The 15,008-nt window shown below is 40.4% G+C and overlaps 1 protein-coding gene across 4 annotated transcripts in view; it reads right to left on the minus strand.

The window, feature by feature from the left end:
* Nucleotides 1-5,066: 5,066 nt before the first annotated feature.
* Nucleotides 5,067-15,008, minus strand: part of SPTBN1 (spectrin, beta, non-erythrocytic 1) — a 137,586-nt gene continuing 127,644 nt past the window's right edge. For all 4 annotated transcript variants that reach the window (XM_009319604.1, XM_009319606.1, XM_009319605.1 and 1 more), the window contains 4 exons: nt 10,326-10,564; nt 8,866-9,039; nt 6,852-6,894; nt 5,067-6,489 (listed from right to left, as the gene is read on the minus strand). In XM_009319604.1, the coding sequence (XP_009317879.1) occupies nt 6,274-6,489; nt 6,852-6,894; nt 8,866-9,039; nt 10,326-10,564 (672 nt within the window). In that variant the 3' untranslated portion in view covers nt 5,067-6,273. The remainder of the gene's footprint in view (nt 6,490-6,851; nt 6,895-8,865; nt 9,040-10,325; nt 10,565-15,008) is intronic.

A 15,008-nucleotide genomic window follows, 5' to 3' on the forward strand; every position in this document is an offset into this window, starting at 1 on the left:
CTCATATTTCTATGGATGAATGTACAGCAGATGCACAGAGATGGCATATTAATTGGTATTTCAAAATTGGTACCTCTTATTTGAGCTGTAAATGATTTTTTAAATTATATAAAAGCTGTAAGAACTTGGGGGGAGGGATCAGAAGCAGGAACTGTGATCTAGTTCTGTTTGTTGCCTGGCATTACATTAATCCAATCCTGATTGATGCCTCTCGGTGATTTTACAATTTAACTACAAAATAATAACAGGGGAATTGGCTCTAAGCTCTTATTCCTTGTGGGCGGAAATACTGATTTGCATTGATGAAATGCTAGGATCTGGCCAGAAATAGTGTTAGGGGGAAAAAAGAAAAGAAAAAATCAAGTCTTTTCCATCCTCAAATGCAAAGCAAGCCCATTTCTGAACGATCGGACATACCATATTCTTTCAAACCCTAGCCTGGAGAGAAAGTCCTTCGAACCAGCCATAATACATTTGTTTTGCCGCATGTCTAAGTGCAGTCCAGGACTGCCATGTACAGCAGATCGATAAAAACATCCGTCTTAGTCTACTAAGCAGCTCATTGCTGCTCAGAGCCCAGCGGTACAGAGTAAACAGCGTGGTCCGCAGAGACCCAGCCAGCCTCCGAAGCAGCCTGGTTGAGCCCGTCGTACCTCTGCATTGCTAACCCTCTGCAAGCCACTGCCGTTACCTCCTGCCTGAAGGGTCTCCCAGACCTAACGGGAGACCTAACCTCTAACAGGTTACTGCCAGCCTTTATCCAGACATGCATTTGGAGCTGTCTTGCTGTAATCTTTTTGTGGAATCTCAGTGATCAATTTAAAATTATTACCGCCGTTGCAGAGATGTTGGTCTTCCCACAGGAACTTCTCTCATTTTTTCTGTCACAGCGAGGATGGTGGTGTTCCCTCGCCTTTCAGTATCCTGGCTGCCATACTCGACTCGGCTTCCTTCCTATGATGATTCATCTGAGACACGTCTAAATCTTGCCACAAGTTTACGTAACTGTTTTAAAATCTGACTTTTCCAAGTTAAGAGAACTTTCATCCAAGCTCTTAGCTCTCGAGTGCACAAATAAGACTTGATTGTTCAGGTGGCAGTGGATCCGTCGCAGCCAGGCATCTCTCTGGATAGAGTGACCTCTCATGGATAATGCTGGCACTCTGTGAACAAGGGAAGTTTTTTCTCAGCTAGGTGTGGGAGTAAAAGAATAGCGGTACTAAGAAGAAACTAGTAACAAAATTCATGTTAGGCCCAGGTAATTTCTACTGCTGTAACATAATGAACCGCCACAGCATCTCATGAAACAGTTAAAGATTATTACGTGAAATTCATTAATATAAGAAGTAAATGACACTTCAAACATAGAACACCACGTGTAATGAAACTGCATTGTAGATTTGATGTTCACAACCACCAGGCTGATCAGGATGCTGAGCTTAAGCAGCAAGGGAACATTCAGTACGAAATACACACTTATGCACAACATCCTTCATTCCATACTTTACAGAATGAATTTGTATTTTATTGCAAAGTAGACCACTTTAGGTCTCCCGATACTCTGTTCTGGCACTCTCCTGCAGGTGTGATGACCGGGAAGCCCAGGCTCTCCCCCTCGGCTGCTCCGTGCTCCGGGCGCACGCTGCATATGCTGCATTATGACACACTGCAGATGTGACCACGTGGGCTTGCTGAAGCGACTCCGCTGCCTCAGCTACACCGAGTGACTCAGATGTCAGGTGATGGCACACGCAACACATCTAGATTTGCTTCGATAGCATTAGCACATGTTATAAGACATCTCAGCCCGCTAGGCTGTTGTTAGAATGCAGAGCAACGAAGGGTACAAGCTGAATTAGAAGCAAAACCTAACTCTCATGCTTTTTGCATTTAATTGCTGTATGTTGTAATATATTTCTCTTTATTCGCCCCCTGTACCGCAGCATTTACAGTACTGCCTTGTGGGGTTTTTTTTATGCCTTATTTGCACTTAATCTTGTTTAAAATCCTTTGAAACAAACCCCAATAATCCACCAGAACCACAATATTCATTGAATTGCTGTCACAAGGCTAGGGAAAAACGCTTGACAACAGGGGATAAATTCCATTCAGCAGTAAGGAAGGAAATAAACTGGAGTCTCAAGCGCTGAATACTGACTCCTCAATTAGGCCCTGCACACCCGTAGCCGTGGGGACAATTCAAATCCCGATGCTAGTCTCTGGTGCTTTCTTACCCCAGTTTTGTTCTGCTTGACCTCAAAGCATACCTTCCTGATGCCAGGACGCGGAAAAGCAGGCTGAATCCTTCTTCCGCTTCTGCTGGCCGACACCTCCCGCTCCTCCATTCCTCCTGTTGTCAGGATGCGGCTGTATTGTTCAGCCCATAGGTAGAGCTGTAGTGTCAGAGAGCTGAATTCTGCTTTCTCCAGTAATTTAATTCTTAACGTTAAGTCAGTCATTTAGCACACCCTGATTGTCTGAGTTGTTTGGTTTTTTTTTTTAAATATAAAGGACTAGTGTTTGTTCCCACTGATTGTGATCTAAGTTTCTGTATTTATTCAGCCACCTGTGATTACGCAAGGTAGAAAAAACCAAAATATCCACAAAAAAGCAGAACTGTATCATACCTGCAAGTTATTTATTACAAAAGTATATTCTTAAAGACCCTCCACATTTGAAGTCCATTCTCTGTGAACTCAATCATAAAAAAAGAGAACACGGTGAAGTGAAAAACCGTCTAAAACAGTATTTCACAGGAACAGAGATTAATCATACATTTCTTTTACTTCACCATTAATCTTCCTCATACAGAGCACAACCCTACAATAGAACATATTCTCTATGCAGAACAGATGGACTAACAGATTATTTGCATCAATCTAAAAGAAAACCCTCCCACCCAACACATGCTTAACTCTTGTAGCTAATGGGTTGTGGGGATTTTTCCCTCATTGTACTTAATTCGTCAGGACATGGAAAGGACCCTTCAAGCGCAACTCTCCGATTCCTTCTCAGCTTAGAATGCAATACGAGGCTCCCACCAAAGAGGAAAAAAGGAAGGCAGACTGACCTGACTAGAGGAGGATTTCTCTTTTTCGTAACAGTGACAGCAATGTAGCTGCACAGTGGTTGGCTTTAATTAATTGCCTTTGAAAATTTTAAGGTTCAACTTCTGTATTACTTTTGCAATGTATCTCCGGAGGAAACAAACAACTTACATATGGGTTATCTTACAAAACCTGCTAACAAAGGACACTGCAATACAGTGTTAAACTGTACTACAAATCCTCACTCCTCAGTGTGGTAACCAGAAGGAATGTAACGTTTCATCTACCGAGGGCTCTAACCACGTTCAGTGGTGCAGCTCAGAAAGCGATATAGCCACCTCTGCAAGAGTTAACACCGGCGGCAGTGACAACCGGTTCCAATTTCAGTCCCGTTTCCGTCGTCTATACTTAGTCTTTCTTCTTCCTCTGATATTTTCCAGCAGCCCCTTCACATAATCCAAGAGAGATTCCCCCATTCTTTCTCCCTTCTGCAACTAGCACACCAACCTGACTTTTCTGACCTGGCTTTGTCCGCGGAGGCTCTTCCTGACCCACCAGATCTCTCTGCACGGAAGCTGCACCCTGACGGTCCAAAGGGGGAAACAGGCAAGGCTTACTAGAACTCACGCTTGTTCCTCAGCAACTTGAAATCAGTTCCTAAGCAGAAAAGATTTTTATTCAAGCAGTTTTCAGGAACAACTTGCAGTTAAGAGGTGAGACAAAACAAGAAAAACAATTCTGAAGGTGTTGTTCAGACACCTGTTCAACCAGGACACTACAAGATTACACACAACAGGTAGTCAAGATCAATCTGTTAAATTACTCATCGTAATAGCTTAATTGAAGTGACAAAAATGGTACGGCATCAACATTTTTATGTATTTTAATCAACTAAGAAGAATGTTTCATATTCTCTTCTAATGCTAAACCTCAGCTTTTTATACCGTATTAAATTTTACATTTACAAGACTAGTGGTGTCATCCTACATTTTACTAATAATTAGACTGGAACAATGTAGTATTACAGAGGTAAAAACTCATGTGCACGAATATTCCATTGTTTAATAACCCAAAACTTCAGACACAAGAAAAACCCAGAAAACACAGTATACTCCATGAAAAGAATTAAGACACTGTATTGGTCGCATGTTCAGAAAACCGTGGCTTGGAAATACACTAGTTTGCAGTTTATCTGCCTTCCATCTAAAATTAGATTTGAGTGTATTTTAATAATCACAAAAACCCCCCAACAAACCAGCAGGTTCCTTACATTTCATTGATTTTAAAACTTCTAATGGCTGTTAGGGCTTCTTGGAGCTATTCCTCTTAGATGGTTCCCTAGATGGCATCCAACCTAAAGAAAATTCTGAAAAGATGCTAGTCTTTGAAACGCTGACAAGGTAAGGAAATAGTGAGCTTTAGAATCACTTTAGCTGCCTTAGATGTAAGTCATCACAGAAGTGCAACGGTGGCTGTACCTTGAGAGAGGTATGTTTAAAAAAAAAAAAAAAAAAAGGACATAAAAAACCCCAGTGAAATTAAACTGGGCAGGACAAGTCTTCAGTAAATGATAAAGTTCAATTACTACCTGATTTACTGAGGACTTCAGCACTTGAGCAAAGGGTAGGCAGAAAGTTGGAGAACCAAGATTACTTAAAATAATGTTCTTTTCCTGCAAACTAGTACATGGATATTTACCTCAATTGGGTAAGACGCTCAGGTAACTCGTTCAGTCGCCCTAGCCTATGCTTATGCTTACTTCCTCCGATTCTGCTGGACTTATTTCTCACAAAAAATATCTACGTCAAAATATTTTACAAAACGTTGATTTAATTCCTTCTCTCTTTATTCTTTGGCACTTAGTTTGGGGGGCAGGGTGAAAGGGCAGGCAGGTGGGAAATGAAGGGAGAAGGAAGGTAGAGAAAAGTGGAAAGAGAGAAAACAACTATTTCAGTATGAACTTTTGCACAAAAAAATGGAATTACATTTGAAGGCATTGGTTTCAGTGCACAGGAGAGATGACATTTTAAAACAACTTTATTTTTGATCCTCTTTCAAAATTATGATTTAACATCGTCAGAAATGAAATAAGAAACTTAACCAGCATATTTAGTTTTAAAAGCATTTAATGACATAGCATATATTTAACAGATAGGGTAAAAGTCTAGAGGTATAGTTCGATACAACTGAAAGCCAGTTCCAGTACTACTCTTGACTACAGGCCCAGTCATTGAAAGTTCATTCCTATTAAATGTAATTTTTGATTGTGCAGTAAGATGGAAATTTTTCATTACAATAGTTACAGTGACAGAGAAATGCACACTATGTATCAAAGAGCAAGGTAATGTAGCAAAATTATAACACACAGTGCTGCAGCTGACAAGCAAGTAACCATTTGAGTAACATTACTTTTCCAGTAAATGCTTCAGTTCCACTTTTACACTTATCAATGATTTTAAAGGGTTTATTATACATCTAGTCTTATTATACTTTGTACTAGAATTATCTGAAACATACAATATAATGTATTTCAGCAAAAAAAAAAATTTTTGAAATTACAGATTATTTAAAACTGTATCAGCCTGCTAATCCACCTTGTACACCAACATTCTCGTCTGTCGTACTCGATGCAGAAAAGCTTCAGGTCGTGTTAATAACCAATGCCAGGATATAAATGGTTTGTCCGTAAGTTAATGCATACCTGCACTCTGTTACAGCAAAGATAATACACTATCATTTTAATAAATGTTAGAATTGTAATGGGAGGCTCTACTAGTCAAGACTCAGCATAACAACCTTAAATGGAAGTGAACGTTTTTGAAAATTTGTACATTGGTTTTTGATGTGCACAGTAGATTCGAAAGCACCGCTGCCTTGCATACCAATAGCACTAGGAGTGGGTTGTTTTCCAAGACAGCCTCACAAAATTGAGGAACAGTTTAAATATTAAGATCTAATCTACATTAACTTCATTTAAAAAAAAAACAAACAAAACAAACCCCCAAAACCTGGTCCTCCCCCTCCTACAGAAGCTGCCCAATGCACCTCATACATTTGTAACTTTAGATTCTTTTTTGTTGGCTTTTTATTTTAAAACGCTCTATAAATAAAAAAATGTCAATCACATTGAGGAACATGAGGCACAGAGAGTAACGTATTGGTTCTGAGCTCGCATGCTGGAATTCCACTGGAACGGTCAGAGAAGTGCAGTGTGTGGAGATGGAGTTCACTTCTTTTTACCAAAAAGGCTGAATCTTTTCTCTTTGTCTTTCTCTTTGTCTTTCTCCCGCTTGCCAGGGCTGGACTCGCTGGTTATTGTGACGCTGGCAGGCAGGGTCTGGGCACGGCTGGAGGCTGGAGTGCTCTGGGTGGTCGGGGACACTTCGATTTTATCAGAAGAGATAGCTGATGTGATGGCCTGAATCCACGTGTTCATCTCCTCCTTCAAGAAGCCCCAAAGGCAGAAAGCTGTTACAATCCGTGTGTCACACGCCCTCTCTAATTCACTCAACATTGTGGAAGGGGAAAGGACAGAAGTGGGACACGAAAGGAAACGCGGTCCTAACTCATCATCTGGCACTCCTCTGGTTACGCACCTGCAGAAGACGTCTACTAGAAGCCGTACCTGAAAAGCCCAGCCGCCCTGGTGGTGCCCGCGGGAGCTTCTGAATCTACACATTACGCACACATATGCGCAAGACTGCAGACCAGGAAATTAAAACGCACCCCTAAGCTCTTGGCAGCTATTTTTTTCCTGTTGTACGACACCACACCAGTGATAAACAATAAGAAAAACAAACTTACGTCGTCTTTGGCTTGGAAGAGGTATTCGTTGCCATCAGTCAATCTGTAAAGAAAACAACCATCACAAATTTAGCTTAGTAGTAGTCACACTGCTTCCACTCCTGCTTGTTTAGCTACAGTACATAACCAGACCGAGACATACGGGACTGCATGGGACAGTCGTAACATCTATCGGTGCACAAATACACCCCGACAACTCATGTTTTGGTATCCTGTACTGTCACGCAGAGGCAGCCACACACAGTGTATGTTCTGGTCTCTAGACACGCTTATGATAGTGGACGTGTTCCGGTATGTCAGGACGCACGGCAGAGCTTGCGATCTTCAGCAGCTGATGATTGCCGTTTCAGTTCTTGCTTTTTCAGGCACATCTTTTCTCTTTTGCAAAAGACAGTATGAAAGTTTACTCAATACTTTAAGAAGACAACAGTCACAGGCAACACCCAGAGTTTTCATGGCTTTTGTAGAAACCTAGCAAAATTCTGCAGCTGCTCTGCTGTCACAACTACTGTGGTGGTGACTCAAGATACTACACTGTGTGTTATTTATGAGTAGCGGCCTCTTCTCGCACTGAAGGCCAGAGCCTCCCTTCTGTTTTATTTCTGCGCTGATTTTACTCAGATGGTTTAACTGGGACACATTTAACAATGTATGTGAAGATATATATTAGTTAAAAAAAAAGGCTCAATAACATCAGATCAGGCATCTGAACAAGGAGGAGGCAGGGCCAGTGGGAGCTGTGTTGCAGGCTTCCTGATCTTTCCCCACAAGAAGAAAGCATTTTAAAATTTCTTTATGAAGTATTAAATGGCAAAATAACAGACAGACACTAGGAAGAATATAATTATGCCTCGCTTTCTTCTTTAAAGAAAAATATTTCCAGTGTACTCTCCATAGATCACTACTAGACCTTTCTGTGAGAGATCTGCCTGCACGTGAGATCTGTAGAGACCTCAGCCTCTCAGGTGTTCAACAACATACCCCTTCTCAGCTTGGAGAGACAGGTTTGACATGACGAGCCGGTGAACTCTCTGGGGACTCTCCTAATGAGAGTGAGTAAAGAAAAGATGCTACATGCAACTACCCGAGAGCCCCAATGCAGGTGACAGGGTGCTGTGAAAAGGGAATTGATTTTTCTGCCTAACTTTGTATTTGGAACAGCATATCCTTACACTATCAATTCAGAGATGTTTAAAATAGTATAAAGGATGAATCACATAGCTGCAGGCCTGTCTTCAAGAAAGGTAAATTTCCCTAAATATTTGCTATATATTTCCCTATGTATTTGCTACAAAGCAAATTTCCCTGGATATGTATTCTATCATCTTTAGAGGATTCTTGTATCAATAGAAAACTAAAAAAAAAAAATAAAATTCTATCTTGGAATACATGAACTGATCAGTTCATAAAGTGAGTCTCCTTTGACAGAATCACCTAGCAGCTGTGTAATAATAAAATATTTTTTCACTGTTGGCACTAAAAGATTGATCAGTAAAACACAAACACAATTTTGGAAGGAAAAGCCTTATTTTTTTTAACCTTGGAACAGCAAGTACTTCACATACTTCACAATGAAATGGTCTGTAACTACACGTTCTAGACCTGAAAATGTGATAGATGTCTTCAGTAGTCTCCTAAATCCGTACTGAAAAAATTAAACAAGAGGCTTGATTTTGAAAAGAGCAGAACCACGAACATTCAGCTCTTTTCCATTAATTCCAGAGGGAGCAGCTGAAAAGCCCAGCATTTTTAAATGCAGGCTCCTAACTTTAGGCAGACACGTCTAGTCTTGTTCCAGATGTAAATAAAGTGCAGAGATTATTTTGATACTGTTTTGTGCTTGCTACCTTTGATAAATATACCATGTTTCAGTGTCAGGAAGAGCTTGTTCAGAGAAGTAGATACTGCAGTTAATAACTACGATCAGTTCTTGGGCTGGATCCTCCCATGAATTCGCACAGTGGACATACCCACCACAACTTAAACTAACGGCGAGATGCTTCAACAGGCTTACCTTAGCTTGAACACATGCTTTTTCTTTTTATAATCGACCGCTATTTCACAGACTGCTTCTTTCAAGCTGACAGGAATCTCATTGTGGTAGGGGATGCCAGAAGCAGCAGCTTTCGAATCCTTGTAGAAGCCCATCTCTTGGTTGTTTATGACACAGTACACATTATGCCATGACCTTCAAGACACGGAAAACGACAAAAGTATTTATAAATCTAATGCTCTTACTTGCAGAACTGGAGAAACCAAACACAATTATTTCTATAAGATAATGGAGAGTAGTTCTGAGGATGCGACTACAGCATACGCTGTCCTGTAAACTGCAGACAGCAAATTCTCTCATAAAAGCATGGCTTCAAGACAAAACCACTGACTTTGAGCCAAATGGAATAGAGATTTCCAGAGCTCTCTTTGATAGCACGTAAGCATATCCTAACAGTGGGAGGATTGTTTGGCAGACTAGGCAGTTTGCATACTAGGGAGAGAAATGGATTGACCTTTTAATGACTACGCTTTGTTGTAGAAGGAATTCTCGTTGTGCTGCAAACTAACGGACGGACTGCATGTGAAATCCTTGATTTTTACAAATACTCTTAGTGGCGTCATCCGCCTCATTCTCTAATACAGCTATAAAAATCAATGATTACTAGAAATAAGAGTCCCTAGATATTGGTATTGGTGGCTGTCACTGCCTCAAAATAGTTCTCCAGTGTGAACAACTCTAGCCGAACAAAAATCATGGTAGTACTGCACTCATTTGTGATCTGCACTCAGCTCTGCTCGGTACTTTGGCTCCTACCAAATCCCTCAGATGGTGGTGTAGCTCACCACTTGCTAGTCAACATTCTCCTTGTCAGCCCAGTCATAAATCTGGTCTCAAGAGCTCTCTCAGGTCATGAAGGACCCCAGTCTGCTTTTCCAGCGCAGACAGAAATCTCACAAGTTTTGCCTGTTTGAGAACCGCAGGATCAGGTCCTTAGGAATGGAATCAACTAAGGCACACAAAATCATCTTCACCCGCTTTTCTCTTCTGAACAGATTACAGAGTAGGTGGAAAGTGCTAATGTGCAAACAGAAAATGTCAGAAGAATATGGACATTTCTATTCTCACACCTACGTGTTTTTCTTTTCTTGTAGTAATGTACAACTTGAGAGATCTGGAATCAAATGCCACTACTGCCACAAATTCATCATGTGAAGTGGGAAAGTCATGGTATCTTTATGCCTCAGTTTTCCACCTTCCAAATATGGCTAACACTGCATTTTCTACCGTGTGTCTTTAGACTGCAACTTCATCAAATATACTGTTCAACCATCCATACGCAGTTCCTACAACAACAGGAGCATAAGCCTGAAAGGTCTTTAGGAGCTGTGAGAAGACAACAACAGCAGGGACAACATTTACTGTCTTACATCCTGGCGAGTTCAGATGCAATTATCTGCATCACGCATCGAGTACTTTACCTGCTCGAGGCTTTCTTGCTGTGTGTCTCCCACTCATGTTTGCGATGTAAGAAGCCCTCCATCTGAGCTGAAGGAATCTCCTGTGTTTTGGCTGGTAGGGTAGCAGCAGTCTGAGCCTGAATGGCGGTCTTGGCTTTGCGGTCTGCCGTTGGAGAAGGAACAGGACTAGACTCTTTCGAACTTGTCCTCTGTTCTGCAGCTCCATTGACCATTTCATTTGTTTCTGCAGTTTCTGCCACCTAGGAACAGTGGAAAAAATGTTCAGCTAGAAGCCTCACAACACTGAGGTATCTTGCAGTTAATCTGTTTCCCTGCACAATGTGGCTGTGTATAAACTTTGCCTGGAGAATGACCCAGGCCAATAAGATCTTTCTCACGCTCCATGGAGACACAGAAGGCCAAGGAAATTAGAAGGTATGAATGGATTAGTACCCATTTTATAGGTGGAGAGATGGGAAAATAAGAGCAGCTGAACATCAGTGTGAATTTTACTGTGCTTTGCTCTGCTGGTCAATTCATATTCTTTTATATATTGTTATTCCTAAAATGAGAGCATTCAATTCTGTTGCTAAGTAGTCAAATGTTTGGAACAGTAACAATCACACTTTCTGCAAACCTAGAGGAACAGTAGAAGTTATACACATCAGCCACCTTAAATACATTTATGGCATTACTGGGGTATTAAAAGTCTATAAAAGATATTAACTATGAGTCAGCAGAAAAATATGTCAAAATTGCCCAGGAGCATTTACAAAAATCTGTGCAATTTATTTGTTTCTGTAAAAGCTCCTTTCCCGCTTTCCCCATTCCCCTAGTGACACAACAAAATCAAAACATGCAGAAATTAGAAAGATTACACCATGCATTTCATCTCCACCATCCCAGTTAGGATATTGGATCTTAAAGACAAGGGAAATGAGGTCATGTGTCAATTTATCAAGGTCTTTTTCAGACTTTCGTTATTAGGTGGATTGGATTTTTGTTAAAGGAACTGAAAACCACCACAGTCACACAACATCACACAGCTATTTACCCCCAAACAAAGACAGAACCAAGGCCTTGCCCATCACTTGCTTTGTTGATCGCGTTGCCTGTCGCACTGTGATCGAGATAGCCTAGAGAGCAGCCATGTTTCCAGCAGCTCTGACTGGTCAAGCTGTCGACGTCTTCAGGAGCCATTCATCCAAAAATCATTTAAATTGGAATCCTAATGGCTATAAGCTTTTGAAATGCAGCTTGGTCCCAGTTTTTTTTTTTCTTGTACCATTACTTTGACATGTAGAGCCATCGGTAGCAGCTCAGGAGTTACACAACCAGTGTGTATTATTATTATTATTATTATGATTATTAGCAAGTTACTAAAGCTTAGTGCTGCTAATGCTCTAGTAGATTACAAACATTCTGGACTGTTTTTATGCAGACAAGCAGGTATTTGTGAATGGCACGATAATTAGACATTCCCACTTCTGCACATGGCCTGGACAATTCAAAAGCAGCCGAATTATTATGCAACAAACTAAATTTTGCCACCGTTTGCTAGAACTTCTTATACCTGCCAAGTACACGTTATTGTACCTCACACCTTCGTACCTCATATATTGACCTAGGAAGATCTAAGTGTCAACTTGCTACGAATATGGGAAGGATTGGTTAACTGCCTTTAAGCAATCTAAATCTCCAGAGTACAGACACTACACCACTGAAACAGGGAAAGGATCACAGCTCACATTCCACTTCAGTCATATCTATTTTACTCTGTCCCTGAAGACGTGTGGCCTTACAGCCTAGTTTATAAGAGGAAACATCTACCCTGCACTGTTACCCAGTGGAAGTAAAAATCAGTGGCACTGCTTCTTCACAATTAGGATAAATCTAAGCCATCAAACGTCACTGTTTGTATCCAAATCTCAAAATATAATAAAAATGTTGCATTAAAGGGGGGAGAGGGTAAATAAATAGATGAGGCTGAAGATTATCCAAACTCTGCCAGCACAGCTACTGTAACACAGGTAGTGAAATAAGCAACCACTGATTCACCAGTGAAAGCTCAATTAATCAATCATCACCAGTGCTGATCACCGACGGCCAACAGATCGCGTTCAAGAAAAAGGACAGCCCTTTGCAAATCTTCTTGACCAGTGACAGCTACTGAACTTCAAACTCTCTGCTTTTCAACTGGCTGGATCCCTGTCTGCGATGCATGAAGCCTTTGTGACCAGCAATGAGGAATTACATAGACCACGGTAACTTATCTCAACAACTTACATAAACTACCCAAAACTACCCGTTACCTAAACCGATGCTGAAAGTAGTATGTTTTCTGTAGCGATACCGGCAAGATGTGAAAATATTACCCATTTTGGGGCACCTATAACCACTAATCTTAAGTAAAACAGACCAGTTTCAAAACAGTAGCCACTGCACAGCTACTTAACGTGGTTTTATGGGAAATAACATGTAATTCAGTGCTGCAATCTGCAACCCTGTGGTTTTTAAAAGATAACTGCCAACTTTAATCACACAATCAGACCTGTAACTTCTACTTAAAATTCTACTGATTGTAAAAGGGCTATGAAAAGCTTTTCTGATGCTCTTTCAGGTTTTATTTCCTTTTCATGTGTTATCTACAAGTAACAGAAAACAAGCAAAATAAATCTGAATCACAAACAGCTATGCGAAGAATGTGTCATGAAAATAGAGAAAAAACAGGAGCTAAACAACCTTTAATGGAAACATGCATCGGGCATGCAGAGACAACGCAACGGAGGACAAACATTAATAGCAAACTGTACTGTTACAACAAAACAGTTACCACGTACATGAATACAGTTTTCTTAATCGTGACTGAGAGGTTAGTTGCAAGTGCTTTAGTGCTAAAGTGCTACTCTTGAGATATTTAAATCGGGACTGTAACATGCAACAAGACAGCTGGTGACAATGACTGGAGACATCCCTTTGATTTTCATAGTGCTTGAAGCAACATTATATTCTGTTCATCAACTTAAGTCTCTGCGCCACGGCTTAAATAATAGAGACGTATTCGCCTTTTTCAGATGCAAATAGATGACAGCCTATATATTGTTCTGGCCTAAGTACCATTTTAATGTTTTAAGCCAGTACCATAGGCTATAATAAATAGGTGAAATCTTACACCTCTAGTGCCTAAAGTGATGACATTAATCGATGACTTAATTCATTTTCTTCATGATAAAAGTGTAATTTTTATATATAAGTGTACTAATACAAGTAAAAAAAAGTGTATCTACATAAATTATTTTTGCATACTACTTGGTAGCCAGAATACATCTGAAGGCTTCCCAGATGGTGGAGTCTGAAGCTACAGCTATACTGCTCTGAGAACTGTCATACTCTTACAGGCACAGAGAGCCAACACTGGTGTAGGTAGTCACCAGATCATCTGCATAAATTTATATGGAATTTTTAAAAGCATTAAGAAGCTATATGTTTTTATCCTGACAAAAGAAAAAAAAACATGCATCATGAAGTGGAAAGACAAGTTACAGCAAAAGTACAATTACTGAAGCACATCCTTTCAATCATCTTTCTCACTTTACGAGCTCAGCCAATACAGAACAATCCAGCTGCACTGCTCAGCTAGTCGTCAGAAGTCTAAATTCAGATCAACAGCAGCACATTTCGCTCCTCAAATCAGAAATACAGCTGTGTACATCTGATGTATTGCAACACAAGATTCAGTGAACTGAGCTAAAAAGCTCTCATGAAAGACTGAAGTGCAGATGGCAAAGATTAACATGGAAAAGCATTATGTATCATAAAAAAAAAAAAGAAGCAAACAGGTGATGTATAAGGCTGTGGTAACCAACAAGACGATGATGATCTGGGATGTGCTTGCAGGCCACCTTGCATTCCTTGCCACAACTATATATAATTTCATAAACATTAGAATGTACAACAGACAGCTCACTTCATCATTTAGTATTAAAGATGAACCAAAAGGCTTTATTTAAAGAAAGAAAAAGGTAGAACTGCTTAGTATCCTAGAGCATTGACAGAGTCTGTGTGCAGACTCAAACGTAACTGGGATGGGCTATTTGAAAGATAAACTTACGCTGAAAGGCATTTCCTCCCAGAGTCCTAGACTGGGACCTGCATTTCCTTTGCAGTACTGGTAAGAGCTCTAATATCCACTGATCTGAGCCTGCCAGGAGCCTTTCCTGCACTTAGTATCACCTCAGAGAGTGAGGTTTAAAAACATAAGAAAGAGAAGTGTCATTTTTCTCACCACTCAAAGCATTAACTGAAGCAAGTAGGCTTTACAGAAAGGTAATGGAGAGATAAGCCAGTTTTACTGTGTTGTAAACACAACTACTGTGTTGCTTTACCTATATATACATATTTACTGGTATTTTTATGGCTGCACATTAAGATTATTGGCATGCATCCTGACTCTACCGGGTCACCCCCTATCAAGAAGGAATGAATAAGGCATGGACCATTCAACCTGCATCCGTATAAAATAAAGAGCTGGGATCTTAGACCAACGTATTTTATTTAGTTTTTAAAGAAAAGCATCACAACCTCTCCATAAGGGTCTGCACCCTACTCTCATTCATACTACAGTCTCTCCAGTGTCAGTAAATGGAATTGCTGTAGTGTAAATTGGACAGGACCAAGGTAAAATGGGGCCCCAAAATAGCTATT

Source organism: Pygoscelis adeliae, unplaced genomic scaffold (assembly GCF_000699105.1).
Source record: "Pygoscelis adeliae isolate BGI_AS28 unplaced genomic scaffold, ASM69910v1 Scaffold122, whole genome shotgun sequence".
In the NCBI taxonomy this organism is placed as follows: Eukaryota; Metazoa; Chordata; class Aves; order Sphenisciformes; family Spheniscidae; genus Pygoscelis; species Pygoscelis adeliae.